Below are 22,232 nucleotides of genomic sequence, written 5' to 3' on the forward strand. Positions count from 1 at the left end.
CAGATGCAGGAAAGATGTTCCTGATGGTCGGGGAGTCCAGAACCAGGGGTCACAGTCTAAGGATACGGGGTAAGCCATTTAGGACAGAAATGAGGAGGAATTTCTTCACCCAGAGAGTGGTGAACCTGTGGAATTCTCTACCACAGAAGGCAGTAGAGGCCAATTCCTTAAATATATTCAAGAAGGAGTTGGATATATTTCTTAAGGCTAAAGGGATCAAGGGGTATGGGGAGAAAGCAGGGACAGGGTACTGAGTTTGGATGGTCAGCCATGATCACATTGAATGGCGGAGCAGGCTCGAGGGGCCGAATGGCCTACTCCTGCTCCTATCTTCTGTGTTTCTATGTTTACTAGTTACATCTTCAAAAAACTCGAACAGATTTGTCAAACACAATTTCACTTTCATAAAACCATGTTGACTCTGCCAATTTACCGCCAGATGAGATGGGACTTAGTTCAAGCTGCTTTTTACGGGGGTGAAAAGTATTTTTTTCATTCATTCACAGGATGCGGGCGTCGCTGGCAAGGCCAGCATTTATCACCCATTCCCTAATTGCCCTCGAGAAGGTGCTGGTGAGCCACCTTCTTGAACGGCTGCAGTCCGTGTGGTGAAGGTGCTCCCACAGTGCCGTTAGGGAGGCAGTTCCAGGATTTTGACCCGGCGACGATGAAGGATCGGCTGATATATTTCCAAGTCAGGACGGTGTGTGACTTGGCAGGGAACTTGGAGGTGGTGGTGTTCCCATGCGCCTGCTGCCCTTGTCCTTCTAGGGGGCGGAGGTCATGGGTTTGGGAGGTGCTGCCGAAGATGCTAATGTACAGAGCAATAGTTATGATCAGATTCACATGTTCAGTTGACACAGCTTGATCACTTAAAATAATGAATGCAATACACTGGCCCACTTCAGTAGGTTATCTTACTGAACTTAAATCAGAATAAGCCCCTCTGCATTCAGTCCTACAGTCCAGGGCAGGATCTTCTCTCTGTCAAAAGGCTGGTGTCTCTTCTACAAACCCCCAGCCCCACCGAGACAGATAGAGATCCAAGGGTTTTCCAACACAGCGGGTGAGAGGATTTTCCAATTACCCAGATAAGCTAAAAAATGATTTAATCTTTAATCTCTTGAAAAGCAAGTCCCAGTGAGCATATTAACCATCTTCCGTCTGGGTCTAGCTGCACAGTCCAAATGGGACTGTCCGGGACACCAACTAACCCCATTCGAGCAAGCTTTAACTTACGACACACACAAAAAAAAGTCGATAGCAAAATACTGCGGATGCTGGAAATCCGAAATAACAACAGAAAAAGCTGGAAAAACGCAGCAGGCCAGGCAACATCCGTGGAGAGAGAAACAGAGTCGTTTCAGGTCGAGAACCTTTCGCCAGAACTGAGAAAAAAGCAGGAAAGGGAAAGCGAGTTTAGGGGCTCGGAAAAGGGGGAGGGGATGAAAGAAGAAAAGTCGTATCTAGACGCGTTCTGTGGAAAAGTTATTGAATGGCAGAGCAGGCTCGAGGGGCCGTGTGGCGGAGCAGGCTCGAGGGGCCGTGTGGCGGAGCAGGCTCGAGGGGCCGTGTGGCGGAGCAGGCTCGAGGGGCCGTGTGGCGGAGCGGGCTTGAGGGGCCGTGTTCAGAGCGGGCTTGAGGGGCGGTGTGGCGGAGCAGGCTGGAGGGGCCGTGTGGCGGAGCAGGCTCGAGGGGCCGTGTTGGCGGAGCAGGCTCGAGGGGGCGTGTGGCGGAGCAGGTTCGAGGGGCCGTGTGGCGGAGTAGGTTCGAGGGGCCGTGTGGCGGAGCAGGCTCGAGGGGCCATGTGGCGGAGCAGGTTCGAGGGGCCGTGTGGCGGAGCAGGCTCGAGGGGCCATGTGGCGGAGCAGGTTCGAGGGGCCGTGTGGCGGAGCAGGCTCGAGGGGCCGTGTTCAGAGCGGGCTTGAGGGGCGGTGTGGCGGAGCAGGCTCGAGGGGCCGTGTGGCGGAGCAGGCTCGAGGGGCCGTGTGGCGGAGCAGGCTCGAGGGGCCATGTGGCGGAGCAGGTTCGAGGGGCCGTGTGGCGGAGCAGGCTCGAGGGGCCGTGTTCAGAGCGGGCTTGAGGGGCGGTGTGGCGGAGCAGGCTCGAGGGGCCGTGTGGCGGAGCAGGCTCGAGGGGCCGTGTGGCGGAGCAGGCTCGAGAGGCCGTGTGGCGGAGCAGACTCGAGGGGCCGTGTGGCGGAGCAGGCTCGAGGGGCCGTGTGGCAGAGCAGGCTTGAGGGGCCGTATGGCGGAGCAGACTCGAGGGGTCATATGGCCGACTCCTGCTTCGAATTCTTATGTTCTGATATTCTTACTAAACCCGTCAAAAAAATCCTGAACCGCAGCATCCTCTTTGGGGTCTTAGAACATATAAGAACATAAAAAATAGGAGCCGGAGTCGGCCACTCGGCCCTTCGAGCCTGCTCTGCCAGTCAATAAGATCATGGCTGATCTTCTACTTCATCTCCACTTTCCTGCACTATCCCCATATCCCTTGATTCCATTAATATTCAAAAATCTAGCGATCTCTGTCTTGAATATACTCAACGACTGAGCCTCCACAGCCCTCTGGGGGAGAGAATTCCAAAGATTCACCGCCCTCTGAGTGAAGAAATTTCTCCTCCTCTCAGTCCTAAATGGCCGACCCCTTATTCTGAGACTGTGACCCCTGGTTCTAGACTCCCTGCATCTACCCTGTCAAGTCCTGTAAGAATTTTGCATGTTTCAATGAGATCACCTCTCATTCTTCTAAACTCTAGAGAATATAGGCCTAGTCTACTCAATCTCTCCTCATAGGACAATCCCCCCATCCCAGGAACCAGTTTAGTGAATTTGTTGCACTCCCTCTATGGCAAGTATATCCTTCCTTAGGCAAGGCGACCAAAACTGTACCCAGTACTCCAGGTGTGGTCTCACCAGGGCCCTATATAATTGCAGTAAGACGTCTTTACTCTTATACTCAAATCCTCTTGTAATAAAGGCCAACATACCATTTGCTTTCCTAATTGCTTGCTGTACCTACATGTTAACTTTCAGTGATTGGTGTAAAAAGACACCCAGGTCCGTCTGAACACCGACAAATGGAAAAGGAGGAGAAGGTGACATTCCCTTTTTGAAAGGGATTTTGATGGTGATGCTGCATTCTTTGAATGTTGATACCCTCTCTTTGAGAGAGCCCGGGAGGTGAGACTCTCTTTAACGTAGAGTTGTGTTGGCAAGACTCTTATATTAGGCCCAGCCTTTGCTTTCCCCGCCAGTTACTTCGCAGTTTGGCAGCTTCCAGTTATCCATCACTTTCTAAACAATGTTTGGCTCATTTGATAGATAATGAGGTTCAGCTTTTATTGGAGAACTCCTGATGTAAATGGCCGAGCCTGAGCAATGATGGTGTCTCAGTTTTCAGCGCACCACAACATCAAGCGAGGAAAGGGAAGGATTGAGTGCCATCTGCAGTTACCCAAGAGACTGCAATTGTCTGTGATTCTCAAACAGCAGTGTCCATTCTCCTGAAGCTCTTTATAAATGTCTCCTGGCCGTGAAGGGTTGTGGTGCTGGCTGAGCCTGAAAGGGACATTCTCTTCGTGAAAATTCACTTGCAAGCCTTTTTCCGTTGTTGGAAGAAGTCAAAAGTATCTCGAACTTCCGTGTTTCGGTGCGATTTGTCTCCTTGCGTTCAGTTAGAGATTAGGTTGCAGGTGAGACCTTTGTTTGATTGACAAGTCAATGCATAATTTGCCAAAATAAATGCGGAACCGGTATCCTGTTGAAGAGTGGGAGCTGAAACACTCGCTGCATTTTAAGCTAGTTTCACATATGTAAGAAAGAATGCCAAGCAGGGAAAGAAAGACTTACATTTCTATAGCGCCTTTCACGACCTCAGGATGTCCCAAAGCGCTTTACAGCCAATGAAGCACTTTTTGAAGTGTAGTCGCTGTTGTAATGTGGAAAGCACGGCAGCCAATTTGCGCACAGCAAGCTCCCACAAACAGCAATGTGATAATGACCAGATAATCTGTTTTAGTGATGTTAGTTGAGGGATAAATATTGGCCCAGGACACCGGGGAGAACTCCCCTGCTCTTCTTCGAAATAGTGGCCATGGGATCTTATACATCCATCCGAGAGAGCAGACGGGGCGTCGGTTTAACGTCTCATCCGAAAGACGGCACCTCCGACAGTGCAGCGCTCCCTCAGCACTGGCACTGGGAGTGTCGGCCTAGCTTTATGCTCTCAAGTCTCTGGAGTGGGGTTGAACCCACGACCTTCTGACTCAGAGGTGAGAGAGTGCTGCCCACTGAGCCATGGCTGACAGGAGGTAGAATGCGTAAAATGATCTTAATGATAAGAATCTTTGTTTCTCTTTCCTACATTTATACCTGTTCGGGCCTGTTCAGTTGTTTTTAGTTTGTTTTAATTGACATTTTCCCACAATCAGGTGCAGCTCTGGGTAAATAGCAGTCGATCGTGGGAGAAGGATGACCCAATCAGGCGTGGTGGAACTGTGACACAAAAGTGTAACCGGAAGTGGGTGATAGATAGCACAAGCTATATGCCAGACTTTTAATATATCGCGCAAACAGATTCTTTTGCTAAAAAGTAACTTATTTTTCTTACATTATCTTAAGCCTTTTCGCAGTTTATGTTGGCAGCTTGTTTTGTGTCAGATGCAGTGAGGGAGGAATTATACTGAGCAGATTTCTGCCAACATTGCGGGCTAGAGGTAACGATAAAAGAAAGCCTCGCATTTATATAGCACCTTTCATCACCTCAGGACGGCCAATGAAGTACTTTTTTTGAAGTGTAGTCACTGTTGTAATGTGGGAAACGCGGCCAGCCAATTTGCGCACAGCAAGCTCCCACAAGCAGCAATGTGATAATGGCCAGACCATCTGTTATCTTGTGTGGCACCTTATCGAATGCTTTCTGAAAATCCAAATATACTACATCCACTGGTTCCCCCTTATCTACTCTGCCAGTTACAACTTCAAAAAACTCTAACAGATTTGTCAAACAATGGCCAGATCATCTGTTTTTTAGTGATGTTGGTAGAGGGATAAATATTGGCCCCAGGATCTTTTATGTCCACCTCAGAGGGCAGACGGGGCCCTAGTTCTAACATCTCATCCGAAAGGTTAGATCCGAACGCCTTGCTGCTGACTCTTGTCCAACCCAGCTTAGTGTGGCTTGAGTGTACGGTAAAGTGAAGTAGGTTGACAATTTAGCAGGGGAATAGATTTGAAACTAAATCTGTGGCAAATTAGGTATATTTCCGGGCATTTAAAGAGGGAGAGAGGGTTACCAGTGCTGCTAAGGGCTTTGCTTTTAGACACCTTACTACAGAAATTCCTCTTTAAATTCATCGTCTCCTCCGAAAGACGGCACCTCCGGCAGTGCAGCACTCCCTCAGTCCTGCACTGGGAGTGTCGGCCTCGATTTTGTGCACAGATCCCTGGAGTGGGACTTGAACCCACAATCTCAGAGGCGAGAGTGCTGCCCACTGAGCCACGGCTGATAACGTGCTAGCAGGTCAGCAAACACGGAATTGTTTCAAATACAGAATTCACGAGTACTCTCGGATTTACGGACGCCGGTAATTCCCTCCCTCCCCCCGCCTCCCGTGGCCCCCAACACGTACCGACGACACTAACACCCCTTTATGGCCACTATTAAAATATCTAAATAACCTTGGTGTCATATTTGACCCTGAAATGAGCTTCCGACCACATATCCGCGGCATAACACAGACCGCCTATTTCCACCTCCGTAACATCACCCGTCTCCGCCCCTGCCTCAGCTCATCCGCTGCTGAAACCCTCATCCATGCCTTTGTTACCTCTAGACTCGACTATTCCAACGCACTCCTGGCCGGCCTCCCACATTCCACCCTACGTAAACTTGAGCTCATCCAAAACTCGGCTGCCCGTGTCCTAACTCGCACCAAGTCCCGTTCACCCATCACCCCCCTGTGCTCACTGCCCCGTGTCCTAACTTGCACCAAGTCCCGTTCGCCCATCACCCCCTGTGCTCGCTGCCCCGTGTCCTGACTCGCACTGAGTCCCGTTCGCCCATCACCCCCTGTGCTCGCTGCCCCGTGTCCTAACTCGCACCAAGTCCCGTTCACCCATCACCCCCTGTGCTCGCTGACCTACATTGGCTCCCGGTTAGCCTCGATTTCAAAATTCTCCTCCTTGTTTTCAAATCCCTCCATGGCCTCCTCGCCCCTCCCTATCTCTGTAACCTCCTCCAGCCCCACAACCCCCCGAGATATCTGCGCTCCTCTAATTCTGCCCTCTTGAGCATCCCTGATTATAATCGCTCCACCATTGGTGGCCGTGCCTTCTGTTGCCTGGGCCCTAAGCTCTGGAATTCCCTGCCTAAACCTCTCCGCCTCTCTCTCCTCCTTTAAGACGCTCCTTAAAACCGACCTCTTTGACCAAGCTTTTGGTCACCTGCCCTAATTTCTCCTTATGTGGCTCGGTGTCAAATTTTTTGACTCCTGTTAAGTGCCTTGGGATGTTTTACTACGTTAAAGGCGCTATATAAATAGAAGTTATTGTTGTTCAGACAGGGGAGAAAATTGGAGGAACATAAACGGCCAGCTGTTGCAGAGGCTGACGTATTTCAAACTATGTCTCATTTATTTAGTTATTAGAATGAAACATTTCAGACCACTTGACAATGTACCCTGTTAATGGGACTGACTGGATAATGTTATCAGATGCGGAGAGGGTTTTGCAAGGCAGGAAAGAAATAGCGATGAGCTGGAGGGAGACAAGCTGCTCAACTATCTGTCAGCCCGGGGCGTTTAACCAAACTACGTATCTGCTTCGAGTTTGTCGGAAATGGACAACGGCCAATCCAAAGCAGGGATGAGATGGGACACCGAGATAAATAACAAACTCCTTCTCGGAATACTGAGGAGGGAGAACCTGCATTTCTCCGGCGCCTTTCGCGACCTCGGGACGTCCCAAAGCGCTTCACAGCCAATGAAGGGCCTTTGAAATGCCGCTGTACTGTCGGAAACGCGAACTTGCGCACAGCAAGATCCCACAAACAGCAATGTGATCGTGGCCAGATAATCCGGGGTATGTTTTTTTTTTGCGGTGTTAATTGAGGGATAAATATTGCCCCAGGTTACACCAAGGAGATCTTCCCTGCTCTCCTTCGAATAGTGCCGTGGGGTCTTTCAGGTCCACCTGAGAGGGCAATGAGAAAAGGGCTGTCAACGTTGATGCCAGGCAGTTGACGGGAATTATAAATTCATTTTTACATCCTTTATTTCCGGCTGCTCCCACTGATTGTTTCCTTGCTATATTAGGTTACTACACAATCGTGACTCAAGCTTCCCATTCCATTCTGCGATTGTCTCAGACTGATTAGAGTACACAATCGGTGGGTGGATCAGTTCCTCTGACCATGCAATCTCCAGTCATGCTATCTGGGCTTCACTCAGGGACCAGTTCTCTCACCCCGTACCAATGCTGTTGGAAGGCACTGAGAGCTGGCACAACCAGAGCAAGTTTGCGCGCACTCGAGTAAGTAAGAGGAGACCCTGAGAAGAGATGCCTCCCCAAGGGGGCCTTAGAGGTCATAGAAACATAGAAGATAGGAGCAGGAGTAGGCCATTTGGCCCCTCGAGCCTGCTCTGCCATTCAATGAAATCATGGCTGATCATCCAAATTCAGTACCCTGTCCCTGCTTTCGCCCCATATCCCTTGATTCCTTTAGCCTTAAGAAATATATCTAACTCCTTCTTTAATATATTTAATGAATTGGCATCCACTGCCTTCTGTGGCAGAGAATTCCACAGGTTCACCACTCTCTGGGTGAAGAAATTCCTCCTCATCTCAGTCCTAAATGGCTTACTCCTTATCCTTAGACTGTGACCCCTGTTTCTGGACTCCCCGACCATCGGGAACATCCTTCCTGCATCCAGTCTGTCCAGTCCTGTTAGAATTTTATAAGTTTCAATGAGATCCCCTCTCATTCTTCTAAACTCCAGCGAGTACAAGCCCAATCGACCCAATCTCTCCTCATACGTCATTCCTGCCAGCCCAGGTATCAGTCTGGTGAATCTTCGCTGCACTCCCTCCATGGCAAAAACATCCTTCCTCAGATAAGGTGACCAAAACTGCACACAATACTCAAGGTGTGGTCTCACCAAGGCCCTGTACAACTGCAGCAAGACATCCTTGTTCTTGTACTCGAACCCTCTCGCTATGAAGGCCAACATACCATTTGCCTTCTTAACCGCCTGCTGCACCTGTATGCTTACCTTCAGTGACTGGTGCACAAGGACACCCAGGTCTCGTTGCACTTCCCCTTCTCCCAATCTATTGCCGTTCAGATAATAATCTGCCTTCCTGTTTTTGCCACCAAAGTGGATAACCTCACATTTATCCACATTATACTGCAACTGCCATGCTTCTGCCCAATCACCCAACCTGTCCAAATCATACTGGAGTTTCTCGGCATCCTCCTCACAGCACACACGCCCACCCAGCTTTGTGTCGTCTGCAAACTTGGAGATACTTGGTCCACAGGTACTTAATGGGATAGAGGAAACGTGGAACGATTGCTTTAGATAAAGTGAGGCAGCGGGACAAGAGGGCACAGTGAAGGGAGGTGATGGCCGAGTTTAGGGCAGATGCCAAGATATATTTCTTTAGCCATAGCTCAGTGGGCAGCACTCTCGCCTCTCAGTCAGAAGGTTGTGGGTTCGAGTCCCACTCCAGAAACTCGAGCAAAAAATCTAGGCTGGCACTCCCAGTGCGGTACTGAGGGAGTGCCGCACTGTCGGAGGTGCCGTCTTTCAGATGAGACGTTTAAACCCTGTCTGCCCTCTCAGGTGGATGCAAAAGATCCCACGGCTATTATTTCAAAGAGGAGCAGGGGGGAGTTCTCCCCCGGTGTCCTAGGGCCAATATTTATCCCTGAACCAACATCACTAAAACAGATGATGTGGTCGTTGTCACGTTGCTGTTTGTGGGAGCTTGCTGTGCGCAAAATGGCTGCCGCCTTTCCTACATTACAACAGTGACTACACTTCAAAAAGTACTTCATTGGCTGTGAGGGGCTTTGGGATGTCCTGAGGCCGTGGAAGGCACTATATAAATGCACGTCTTTCTTTCTGTTTTTAACCCTTTCCTTCCATAGTGCGATCTCCAGATGCTCTATGAAGTGGAGTAGCGGCACAATAACACGGATGATTTTCCTCTTGGCTTCGTTTACTTTCGGGCTTTTTTGCGTGGAGTCGGATAGTGAGTATTGGTTCAGTCGTGTGGAATGGAACATTTTTGTACTTCTGGGACCCAATGTCCGCTCTCCCAAGCACTCCCGGGTCAAGTGCTGGACTGTTTGGAAGCAGAACAAAGGCCCTCAAGAAGGCCTATAAATAAACCTTAACCCCCTGACCTCAGAAAATTCACCCCCCCCTGCCATTAAAAGAAAACATCATTTGCATTTGTACGGCACCTTTCACGACCTCAGGACGTCCCAAAGCGCTTTGCAGCCATTGAAGTACTTTTTGAAGTGGAGTCGCTGTCGTAATGTGGGAAACGCGGCAGCCAATTGCGCACAGCAAGATCCCACAAGCAGCAATGAGATAATGACCAAATAAATTGTTTTTATGTATTGGATAAATATTGATCAGGACACCAACAACAACTTGTATTTCTATAGCGTCTTTAAAGTAGTAAAACATCCCAAGGCGCTGCACAGGAGTGTTATAAGACAAAAAATTTGACACCGAGCCACATAAGGAGAATTTTAGGGCAGGTGACCAAAAGCTTGGTCAAAGAGGTCGGTTTTAAGGAGCGTCTTAAAGGAGGAAAGAGAGGTAGCAAGGTTTAGGGAGGGAATTCCAGAGCTTAGAACTCCCCTGCTCTTCTTCAAAATAGTGTTGTGGGATCCTTTACATCCACCTGAGAGGGCAGAGGAGGCTTTGCTTTAACTTCTCACCTGAAAGACGGCACCTCCGACAGTGCAGCACTCCCTCCGTACTGTACTGAGAGTGCCAGTTTTGTGCTGAAGTCTCACGGAATGGGGCTTTGAAGTCACAACCTTCGGAGTAAGAGGCGAGCCTGCTGCCCACTGAGCCACGGGTCAGCAAGCACGAACGCAAAGTTGCTGGTAAATGAACAGCAATTTCCCCCACTTGCCATCAAACTCAACTCTTCATCAATCCGAAAATAGCCTTTCCGAATGAGGTTTTTCTGACTCCTGTCGAGGTTTTGTTGGTGTACTGGGGAGAAAGTGGCATTTGAAGCGAAGGACCCTGGAGAGGGCAAGGCTCCATCTACTCTGAGGTAGGTCTGACCGTAGAGGAGCCCGATGGCCACGGGGGGAATCCGTATTTGGCGCAATTCACTCCAAAACCCAGGCCAAGCCTGAGAAGACTTTGCAGGCCAGGGAGAACAATCTCCCGGGAATAACAGAATTTGCTTGCCTTGGCCCAAACAGTTCCACGATGGATAACAAGATCACGAATGAACCGGTTGAACTCAGCCACCAGTCCAGCTGCCCGGCCTAGCAGTTGGCCACAGAGGGGGCGGGAGTGACTGAATTATTCTCGTCGGACCCGGGCTTTGATGGAAATCTGATATGGGCGGCACCTCCACAGAATCCGGTGAGAGTTCAATCCCAAGCTTATTTCTCTTTGAGCATATATCTAAGTGGTTTAAGAGAGTTAAGATACACCATTATATTGCCACCGTTGCTAAAAATGTTTAATTTATGGCAATATGTTGGACAGATTCTCTATACTGTTAGCGTGGCCTCATGCTCAAAGGGTATTTTGATATCTTTACAGGTGATATTTGGGCCATTGCGGATTCAGAGACTATCTTCATTGAAGCCAGGACAAAGAACCATTGTAACATCAGCACTACCACGTACAACCAAACTATTGATCAGGAAAGATCGAACAGACTTATCAGTCTATGGCTTAGTGGGCAACACTCTCACCTCTGAGTCAGAAGGTCGTGGGTTCAAGTCCCACTCCAGAGACTTGCGCACACAATCCAGGCTGACACTCCCAGTGCAGTGCTGAGGGAGTGCCGCACTGTCGGAGGTGTCGTCTTTCGGATGAGACATTAAACCGAGGCCCCGTCTGCTCTCTCAGGCGGATGTAAAAGATCCCACGGCACCATTTCGAAGAAGAGCAGGGGGAGTTCTCCCCGGTGTCCTGGGGCCAATATCTATCCCTCAATCAACATCACTAAAACAGATGATCTGGTCATTGTCACATTGCTGTTTGTGGGAGCTTGCTGTGCGCAAATTGGCAACCGTGTTTCCTACATTACAACAGTGACTACACTCCAAAAAGTACTTCATTGGCTGTAAAGCGCTTTGGGACGTCCGGTGGTTGTGAAAGCGCTTTGGAAATGCAAGTCTGTCTTTTTCATAATATAAGACAGCCACTGATAAATCCAATAGGGAATTCAGGAGAAACTTCTTTACCCAGAGAGTGGTGAGAATGTGGAACTCGCTACCACAGGGAGTGGCTGAGGCGAATAGTGTCGATGCATTTAAGGGGAAGCTGGATAAACACATGGGGGAGAAAGGGAATAGAGGGTTAGATAAGGAGGGGTGAGAGGAGGCTGGTGTGGAGCATAAACACCGGCATAGATCAGTTGGGCCGAATGGCCTGTTTCTGTGCTGAACATTAAGAAAGAAAGACTTGCATTTCTATAGCGCCTTTCACGACCACCAGACGTCTCAAAGCGCTTTACAGCCAATGAAGTACTTTTGAAGTGGAGTCACTGTCGTAATGTGGGAAATTCTATGTACTTTACATTCTATGTAATTTTATACACTATTTCAATCCAACAATACCAGCACACATACAAACACACTAACCCGCACATAATGGGGAGCAGCACCTCGAGATGGCCACTGACAGCGGAGCAGGGTTCCTGCGGATTGGCCGATCCCACGTCGCAGGCCGCGAGATGGTGGCGAGGAGCCCCGTGGGCACGACGACCGGCGCCGTGACCTTCGCGGCGAGAGTCCCACGGGCGCAACCCCTGGAGTGTCAGCGGGGCGCGCCAGCAGAACGTGGGAGCAGGCAGACAGGACGGGCGACATTCCACGCCGCAGGGGCAGCATGCAGGCTCTGCGTAGTCATTCGCACATCGGCATGGGCAATTAGCGCTCCGGAATGCAAAAAAAACACTGCTCAAAAAAGGTTGCACAAGACACTGGGCTCCGGGCTAGCTGCACTTCAAGTCCCCGATGGTGGTAAGCTCTACCAGGATGGGGGCAGATGTAGAGTCAACAGTGACATGGCGTTTAATCAACATAGGGGCTGGTTTGCAATCAGTTGTCAGCAGCCCAGAGTCCGCGGACTAGACTCAATGTCTCTGGGGCTGTTGTCAGTTCAGTCGCGCCGGTGTGCAGGGTGCTCTTCGTGTCACTTTCCCCGAGCTTCGGGAGCTCACCCAGGTTGGATTCCGACTGCCGAAATGGCCAGCCGAGATCAGCTGGGCGCCACGTCACGTCACGTCACCTCGTTTGAGGGAGAAGCGCTTTCTGGTGAGTGTCGCGCGCGTGTGTATCGACGTCAGATCTGAGTCACACCAGGGGGTCATTTTGACCTTCACCTGCAAACTGCCGGAGCGGAAACCCCGCCAGTTATAGAACCCGCGCGATTGGTATGTTGGCCTTTGTAGCGAGAGCATTCGCGTACAGGAGCAAGGATGTCTTGCTGCAGTTGTACAGGGCCTTGGTAAGACCACACCTTGAGTATTGTGTGCAGTTTTGGTCGCCTTATCTGAGGAAGGATGTTCTTGCCATGGAGGGAATGCAGTGAAGATTCACCAGACTGATACCTGGGATGGCAGGAATGACGTATGAGGAGAGGTTGGGTCGATTGGGCTTGTACTTGCTAGAGTTTAGAAGAATGAGAAGGGATCTCATTGAAACTTATAAAATTCTAACAGGACTGGACAGACTAGATGCAGGAAGGATGTTCCCTACGGTCGGGAAGTCCAGAACCAGGGGTCACAATCTAAGGATAAGGGTAAGCCATTTAGGACAGAGATGAGGAGGAATTTCTTCACCCAGAGAGTGGTGAACCTGTGGAATTCTCTACCACAGAAGGCAGTTGAGGCCAATTCATTAAATATATTCAAGAAGGTGTTGGATATATTTCTTAAGGCTAAAGAGATCAAGGGATATGGGGAGAAGGCAGGGACAGGGTACTGAGTCTGGATGATCAGCCATGATCTCATTGAATGGCGGAGCAGGCTCGAGGGGCCGAATGGCCGACTCCTGTTCCTATCTTCTATATTTCTATGATTTTAACTTCCATTGGTTTCGGAAGCACGGTCCGCTCTGCTCCACCACCCCCCCCCCCCACCCCCGGCATTTGCTAATGGTATCAGAAGCCATTCAAGTTCCTCTCTGGAAAACCTTCCTTGCCCTGAGGAATCGTAACTCTGTCGGAGGCACCACATCATCCCCATTTTACAAGGGGAATTGGAATTGCTTCCTTTACTGGCAGTGTCCGCGCTGGTGTCACACCACCAAAACCCACGACCTCTACCACCCGCAGCAACTCGCCAAGGCTCCTTCGGCAGCACCTCCCAAACCGGCGACCTCTGCCACCTAGAAGGACAAGGGCAGCAGGCGCACGGGAACACCACCACCTCCAAGTTCCCCTCCGAGTCACGCACCATCCTGACTTGGAAATATATCGGCCGATCCTTCATCGTCGCTGGGTCAAAATCCTGGAACTCCCTAACAGCACTGTGGGAGCACCTTCACCACACGGGACTGCAGCGGTTCAAGAAGGCGGCTCACCACCACCTTCTCAAGGTGCAATTAGGGATGGGCAATAAATGCCCACATCCCAAAATGAACTAGCAAAAAGGGACATCAACTCGATCAATTCACATCGAAGAGGAACACAAGGACACAAGTGTAAAACACAAAGTACAACAAATAGCACGTCATGCTATTTTTGTCAAATAGACGTCGCTGCCCTAACTTCATTTCTTCCCTCACATTGAAGGTGCCAACTTATTTCAGTGGCTAGCAGTCTCGCCTCTGCATCAGAAGGTTGCTGGTTCAAGCCCCACGCCAGCACATACTGTAGGCTGGCTCTTTCTGGGCAGCACCGAGAGGAGGCTGCCATGTCAGAGAGGCCAGTCTTCAAATGTTATAAAAAAGCATCCGGGATCCTTTGTCGTTATAAATAGAGGCATAGAGGCATAGGGCAGGATTTTCATTGAGGAGGCGGGTAGGAGGCGGGACTACAACTTTCGGGGTTGTAGTCCCGCCTCCATCGAGTTCTGGTCAACCCACTTGATTTAGACTTGATTGACCTTGTTGAGTCCGCCCAGCGGACTCAGCAGGCCAATTAAGGGCCACTCGACAACAGGTGACGTCACAGATTGACATTTCATCTGTCAAGAGCTTTTGACAGATGAAATATCAGCGTTTGACAGCTGTTTGAAGCTGTCAAACACTGACAATCTGTACTCCAGGTTAATTACTTCCTCTCAGGATGATTTAGAGATCTCCCCGGAACAGAAAGCTGAATGCTGCAGATTTTGACAGCTCGCAGCCATTCTGCTTTCTGTGCCGGTGAGATGAGGGACTCCCGAGACCTGAAGGAAGGAAGGCTGTAAAGGTAAGTAAAGGTTAGTAGAACTTCTTTAAACACTTCACACAGACCAAACACACTTACTCTGCACTCATGCACCCATCACTCACCTGAACACCGGACATCTCGACCCCTCCAAGCCCTTCATCCCGAAGGCCCACCTCGCTAACTTGGCGTGGTTTGGAGCCGTCGGGAATCCCACATTTCAACAATGAAAATAAGGATTAGGCTAAAAACTGCCTGTTAACTTCCTGTTAACAGGCAGTTAATTGGCACTAATCCCCTTCCCGCCTCGGGGAGGCGGGTCCCAGTGAGGGGCGGGTGCCCGCCTCCTTTGAAACTGGCATGGAGGCGGGTTGAGGGCGGGATGGGGTCAGGACCCCCGATTTCGGGATTTTAAACCCCCACACGCCTCCAATCCCGACTCCACGGCCCAATAAAAATCCAGCCCAAAGAGTACAAAAGCAGGGAACTGACGGTAAACCTTTATAAAACACTGGTTAGACTCACCTATGTGGACAGAATTATGTCCAATTCTGGGCACCACACTTTAGGAAAGGATGTCAAGGCCTTGGAGAGTCTGCAGAGAAGATTTATTGGGGGAAAAATTCAGTCGCGCCCCCTTTGGGGCGCTAACTTCGCCTCCGCGGCTGAAATTCATCGGTAGCGCCCCAAGAGGGAAGCGGGATGCTACTGGAAGCGTGCCGCCTCCCTCTTGGGGCGCAGCGAGGGAATATCACGGCGCTACATGCTGCGGTATTGCAGGCCTTCCTCCCCTTCTTAAAGGGGAGGGGCCTGGCGCAGCGCGACCCGGGGCCCAGCTGGACCACCGGGGATCGGGAGTGCCGGCAAAAGAGACCGGCAGTCGAGAAGTGCCAGGACTCACGGAGCGCAGCCGGCACTCCGCGGGGGGGGGGGGGGCGGGTCAGGAGGCCGGGGACGGCAGCGGAAGCAGGTGCTGGCAAGTGGGCAGCAACAAAAATGGCCGCCCGGTACCTCCCCTTTAATTAGTGCCACCCCGGACGCAGGTAGGCCCCCCCCCCGACCCCGTCGGACATAGCGTCCGGCGGTAAGTCAGGGGGCACTCCCGAAGATCGCGGCAGGGACGCGAGCGGGGCGCTGCGCACGGCAACGACATCATCGCTGGTGGCACAGCGCCGCGGGGCGCTGATGGTTACCGCCGCCGCTAACCTCCTGCTGAATTTCGCAGGAGGCGTTGGCGGCGCAGCACCCGGGCGCTAGTTGCTCTGCGCCCCTTAAGGTGCTAACGGGAGGCGCAAAGGAACCGAATTTTTCGGCCATTAGGATTACAGCAGGGATCAGGGACTTTTAGTTATGTGGAGAGACTGGAGAAGCTGGGATTGTTCTCCTCAGAGCAGAGAAGGTTAAGAGGAGATTTAATAGAGGTGTTCAAAATTATGAGGGGCTTTGATTGAGTAGAAAGGGAGAGACTGTTTCCACTGGCAGGCGGGTCAGTAACTAGAGGACACAGATTTAAGACAATTCTCAAAAAATGGCAGTGGGGAGCAATGTACCTGTTAAGTGCGCGCAGCCGCGCCGCGGTCTGGAGGCCCCGTGCAGCCGGCTCACCGGCTTTACAATTGAAATAACCACGCATGCGCGAGTAATTGAATGAACCGCGCAGACCCTTAAAGGGGCTGCGCACCCCAAAAAAAATTAGAGGTGAGGAGAATTTTTTTTTAATGCAGCGAGTTGTTGTGATCTGGAATGCGCTGCCTGAAAGGGCGGTGGGAGCAGATTGAACAGTAACTTTCAAAAAGGGGAATCGGATAAATACTTGAAGAGGAAAGATTTTGCAGGGCTGTGGGGAAAGAGTAAGGGGGGAGTGGGACTAATTGGGGAGCTCTTTCAAAGAGCCAGTACAGGCATGACAGGCCGAATGGCCTCCTTCTGTGCTGTGTCATTCTATGAGCTGCTAGGTTGACATCCTGCCTAATCCGGCTGACAAGAAAGCTGTAACTAAGAGAGGGCAGAGCTGGTACCGTGGAAGAGCGAGATGAAAAGGGCTGGCGGACTAACATGATCTGAACCGATGTCTTGAACATGTTTGCGATACAACGTGTGTCACCAACATAAGAAGTAGGAGCAGGAGTCGGCCATTCGGCCCCTCGAGCCTGCGCCGCCATTCAATACGATCATGGCTGATCTTCTACCTCATCTCCACTTTCCTGCACTATCCCCATATCCCTTGATTCCCTTAATATCCAAAAATCTATCGATCTCTGTCTTGAATATACTCAACGACTGAGCCTCCACAGCCCTCTGGGGGAGAGAATTCCAAAGATTCACCACCCTCTGAGTGAAGAAATTTCTCCTCATCTCAGTCCTAAATGGCCGACCCCTTATTCTGAGACTGTGACCCCTGGTTCTAGACTCCCCAGTCAGGGGGAACATCCTCCCTGTGTCTACCCTGTCAAGCCCTGTAAGAATTTTGTATCTTTCAATGAGGTCACCTCTCATTCTTCTAAACTCTAGAGAATATAGGCCATTCGGCCCCTCGAACCTGCTCCGCCATTCAACGCGATCATGGCTGATGTTCTACCTCATCACTTTCCCGCCCAATCTCCATATCCCTTGATTCCCTTAATATCCAAAAATCCATCGATCTCAGTCTTGAATATAACGAGTTAGGGAGTCAATTTTCCAACCTTGCGCGGGCCAGCCGAGGGCACGGATGTGGAATTCTGGTACGTGCTGCGCTCAGCGTTCTAACCCCCCCCCCCCGGTCATGAAATCGTGCGCAGCCCGCGAGGGAACTCCCGCCTGTGCCCCTGGCAGGCGAGACTCCCCACCGGAAGCACCAAGTCGGAAAACTCCGTTTAAAAAGAAAGCACAAAGAACACACAAATGCTGGGAATTTAGAAGAAAAACAGGGGTGGTGGGTGGAGAACAGCATTTATCGCACTGCTCTTTGTGGGGTCTTGCTGTGCGCAAATTGGCTGCCGCGTTTCCCTACATTACAACAGTGACTACGCTTCAAAAAAAGTGCTTCATTGGCTGTAAAGCGCTTTGGGACGTCCGGTGGTCGTGAAAGGCGCTATAGAAATGCAAGTCTTTATTTTTCATCTTGACATCCGAGATCTCAGCTACGATTGGTCTCTGTATGCTTGGGCAAAGGGAGTTGGAGGGGGGAGTGGGGGGGGGGAGGTTTAAAAATAAGCCAATGTTCCCTTTCTTAAATACTACCCTGTGACACCTGCTGGAGACTGCCAGGGCCATTCACACTTCATCTAGAGCCATCCTTTGTTCCTTGAATATCTCTTAATGTCTCTCAATGGGAGAAAAATTCAGTTGTTTGCGCCTCCCGTTAGCGCCTTAAGAGGGCGCTAATGGGGCGCAAAGCAACTAGCGCCCGGGCGCGGCGATGTTTGCGCCGCTCGCGAAATTAACTAGACATTTTGCGGTGGCGCTAAACACTACCGCCACGATCTCCTGCGCCGACAGATCGTGACATCAGTCGAGTGCGCAACGCCCCGGACCGGATATTGAGTGGCGCCCCCTGCCTTACCGCCTGCCCCTAGCAACGACAGGTTGAGGGGAGTGTTTTGCAGTCAGAAAGGGAATGGGGGAGCGCTATTTAAAGGCGACCGCTTCCTGCCTTTTTTGGTCGGTGACATTTTTGCACCACGCATTCTGAGAGAGAGAGAGAGACTTCTGGAGAGATTCAACGCTGTGTGAAGGAGTTTTGAGTACTGAGCAGCACTTGGCAGGTTTATTTTGATTTGCCCTTCCTTGCTTCGCCAGCGCTCTGAGGTAGCGCCTCGCTCCTCGGCCTTTGCGCCTTAAGACAGGTGTGAAGCGCCTGATTTAGCGCTCCAATCACCTCCAGGGGCGATAAAAGCCAAGTTTGCTGTCGGAGGCGATAATTAGCGCCAGGCACTAAACTTTGCGCACGGCCGATAATGGCGCCCCAAACGGGGCGATACTGAATTTTTCCCCCAATGTCTCTCAATGTCTCTTAATCTCTCCTGCTTTCTATCTGCCGAGGTGTGATAAATGGCAGTTGGGAAGATTACCTGTAAACATCTGACATTATTCTCTGACTATATAAGCTGTGTCTTTATGCATTTCTCCACTTCACCTGACGAAGGAGCAGCGCTCCGAAAGCTTGTGATTTCAAATAAAGCTGTTGGACTATAACCTGGTGTTGTGTGACTTCTTATATTTGTCCACCCCAGTCCAACTCCGGCATCTCCACACCATATCCTATCTCTGGCCTTCCCTTTTGTTCTTTCATCCCCTCCCCCTTTTCCCAGCCCCCACTTGCTTTAAAATCTATCCCTTTTCCTGCTTTTTTTCCAGTTCTGACGAAGGGTTTCGACCTGAAACGTTGACTCTGTTTCTCTCTCCACGGATGCTGCCTGGCCGGCTGAGTTTTTCCAGCATTTTCTGTTGTTATTTCGGAGAGTGCCTAGGTCTGGGTATCAGGTGACTTCAGGATCAGGCTTGTCTGTGAGTCTGCCCACCACAGTTGAATAGCCTGAGGATACATACTGCCTCGGCTCAAACATGAAGAATGGGGTCTTGAGGGAGGAACTAGCTTTGCAAATGCAACCGTCATCCAGCATGAAACACAGCCTTCAGGAGAGGAGGGAGAACATCGGAAATATAACAAGGCCTCATTAACTTGACAATTTCCTCCTGGTGGCAGCACGGTGGCATAGTGGTTAGCACTGTTGCCTCACAGCGCCAGGGACCCGGGTTCAAATCCGGCCTCGGGTGACTGTGTGGAGTTTGCACATTCTCCCCGTGTTTGCGTGGGTTTCCTCCGGGTGCTCCGGTTTCCTCCCACAGTCCAAAGATGTGCGGGTTAGGTTGATTGGCCATGATAAAAATTGGCCCTTAGTGTTAGGGGGGATTAAATACGTGGGGTTACGGGGATACGGGGATAGGGCTTGGGTGGGATGGCTGTCGGTGTAGGGACCGGGTGCTAGGGTTTGGATGATCAGCCATGATCTCGTTGAATGGCGGAGCAGGCTCGAAGGGCCGAATGGCCTACTCCTGCTCCTATCTTCTATGTTTCTATGTGATGTCTTATAGTAGTTATGGCCAAGACAAGTAATTCTGTTTTATTTTTCAGGAATTGTTTGACAGGACACTCAACACCACTCCAAGCCCAAGTGTGCAGTAGATATCACACAAACACTCTGCCACCTCACTCTCAAATGATTGGGAAGAGACAAAGGGAGAGGCTACACTTCGAAGAGATAGCCGCCTCGTCACTGTGGCCCTAGGGTATTCGGCCTTGTATTGAAAGCGATCGGTTATTCGTCAATGGAATATTTCGAATCGGTTGGGTTGGCCAAGCTCGAGTACTTCACTGAACACGCGACTGGTAAGGTCCTCCAGGCGATGGGTTTGTCCAATTTTAGGAAGATTTGAGCCTGACCAGGTCTCACAGAGTAGAAAATGTGCAACATTAGTAATGACAGTTGCGATGTTGATTCGAGACTCGACAGCCTGTTCCCGCCAACTCTCTACATCTTTGTCATTGTGATTGGACTGCCGACCAACTGCCTTGCTCTATGGGCTGCCTACCTTCAGGTCAAGCAGAAGAATGAACTGGGCATTTACCTGCTGAACCTGTCCATCTCCGACCTTCTCTACATCGCGACCCTGCCCCCGTGGATTAACTACTTCCTCCAGCAGGATAATTGGATTCTCGGCCCAGAGTCCTGCAAGCTGTTTGGCTTCATCCTCTACACCAACATCTACATCAGCATCGCCTTCCTCAGCTGCATCTCGGTCGACCGTTACCTGGCCGTGGCTCACCCGCTGCGGTTCGCCAAGATCCGGCGGGTGAAGACCGCGGTCGTCACCAGCGTGGTGGTCTGGGCCATCGAGATCGGGGCCAACTCGGCCCCGCTGTTCCACAACGAGCTCTTTGAAGACCGCTTCAACCACACCTTCTGCTTCGAGAAGTACCCCATGGAGAAGTGGGTGGCCCAGATGAACTTGTACCGGGTTTTCATCGGGTTCCTCTTCCCCTGGATACTGATGCTGTTCTCCTACCAGGGCATCCTCAAGGCGGTCAAGGGGAACCTGTCGACGGAGAAGGGGGAGAAGGCGAAGATCAAGCGCTTGGCGCTGAGTCTCATTGTCATCCTCTTGCTGTGCTTCGCGCCCTACCACATCATCCTGCTCTTGCGGAGCGTCATGTACCTGAGCAGGCCCCGGGACTGCAGCTTCGAGGAGAACGTTTTCACCGCCTACCATGTCTCACTGGCCCTCACCAGCCTCAACTGCGTGGCCGACCCCATCCTTTACTGTCTGGTCAACGAGGGCGCCCGCAGTGACGTGACAAAGGGCCTCGCGCCGCTCTTGAAGTTCTTCACCAGCTCCAAGTCGACGGACATCGCCCGGTCTGTCACGCTGGACACCCCTCTTTCCTCTAAAAAATCCCAGTATTTCAACATCGAGCTGGTGGTGCTCAAGGAGGACTGCATTCAGATGAAGACTTTGAGTATATAAAGAATTTAAAAAAATAAAATAAAATCTAAGGGTTGTAAGATGTTATAGTATTGCTACCTTTATAAATGTATTTTTTATAACATTCATGTATGCGGTAATTTTTGACTTATTTAAATCATTTTGAATCATCAGGCAATCCCACCACCCGACCTCCACTTTCCTTCCCTTCCCAATGTCTGTTTCTCCGTCTCTTTCTCGCGGTGGTTTTCCTCGCGTCTGTCGTCCGGCGTCGCGGCCGGCGGTGAGCGGGAACGGTCCGAGTTAGACACGGTGCCCACTAGAGTCGCCAATTGCGGCCGAATGTATTCACCGCACGGCCCGCTCGCACCTGCCATTGGGTCATCCTCGCGGTGAACCGCCTCGGCGGTCACGCAAGCCAGTTTTTTTTTTAACGCCTCTATGGTTTTGCTCTTCCCCGGGGCTTTTGCTCCCCAGCCGGGTCCTGGAGATTAAGCTTCAATTCCTGGAGACTCCAACCCAGTCCAGGAGGGGTTCGGCGATCCTTATCCCCTCCCCCCACCCCTTTGCTTGAAGACACCCCATCCCTGCTCCAGGCACTCTTGTCGAAAGGAGGAGAGCGGGGAAACTAAACCCCACTGAAAACAATTTGGGAGCGGGAAGCGCTCGAACTTGACCACGTGGCTTGTAGGTCGAACCGCTTGACATAACAGAAACATAGGAGCAGGAGTCGGCCATTCGGCCCTTCGAGCCTGCTCCGCCATTCAATATGATCATGGCTGATCCTCTATCTCAATACCATATTCCCGCTCTCTCCCCATACCCCTTGATGCCTTTTGTGTCTAGAAATCTATCTATCTCCTTCTTAAATATATTCAGTGACTTGGCCTCCACAGCCTTCTGTGGTAGAGAATTCCACAGGTTCACCACCTTCCTGAGTGAAGACATTTCTCCTCATCTCAGTCCTAAATGGCCGACCCCGTATCCTGAGACTGTGACCCCTCGTTTCTAGACCCCCCCAGCCAGGGGAAACATCCTCCCTGCATCCAGTCTGTCTAGCCCTGTCAGAATTTTATACGTTTCAATGAGATCCCCTCTCATTCTTCTAAACTCTAGTGAATACAGGCCTATATATTTGGCTGAATTATTACAACGGGTTGAAGGTTGGCCCACA

At 50.9% G+C, this 22,232-nt stretch overlaps 1 protein-coding gene across 1 annotated transcript in view; it reads left to right on the plus strand.

The window, feature by feature from the left end:
- gpr4 (G protein-coupled receptor 4) overlaps positions 1–21,184 on the plus strand; it is a 62,767-nt gene extending 41,583 nt beyond the window's left edge. The window contains exon 2 of the mRNA XM_085973356.1: positions 19,710–21,184. Within this exon, the coding sequence (XP_085829482.1) occupies positions 20,039–21,100 (1,062 nt within the window). The 5' untranslated portion in view covers positions 19,710–20,038 and the 3' untranslated portion in view covers positions 21,101–21,184. The remainder of the gene's footprint in view (positions 1–19,709) is intronic.
- Positions 21,185–22,232: the final 1,048 nt, after the last annotated feature.

Source organism: Somniosus microcephalus, chromosome 34 (genome assembly GCF_052327205.1).
Source record: "Somniosus microcephalus isolate GS21.2 chromosome 34, FLI_Smic_1.0, whole genome shotgun sequence".
NCBI classification, from domain to species: Eukaryota; Metazoa; Chordata; class Chondrichthyes; order Squaliformes; family Somniosidae; genus Somniosus; species Somniosus microcephalus.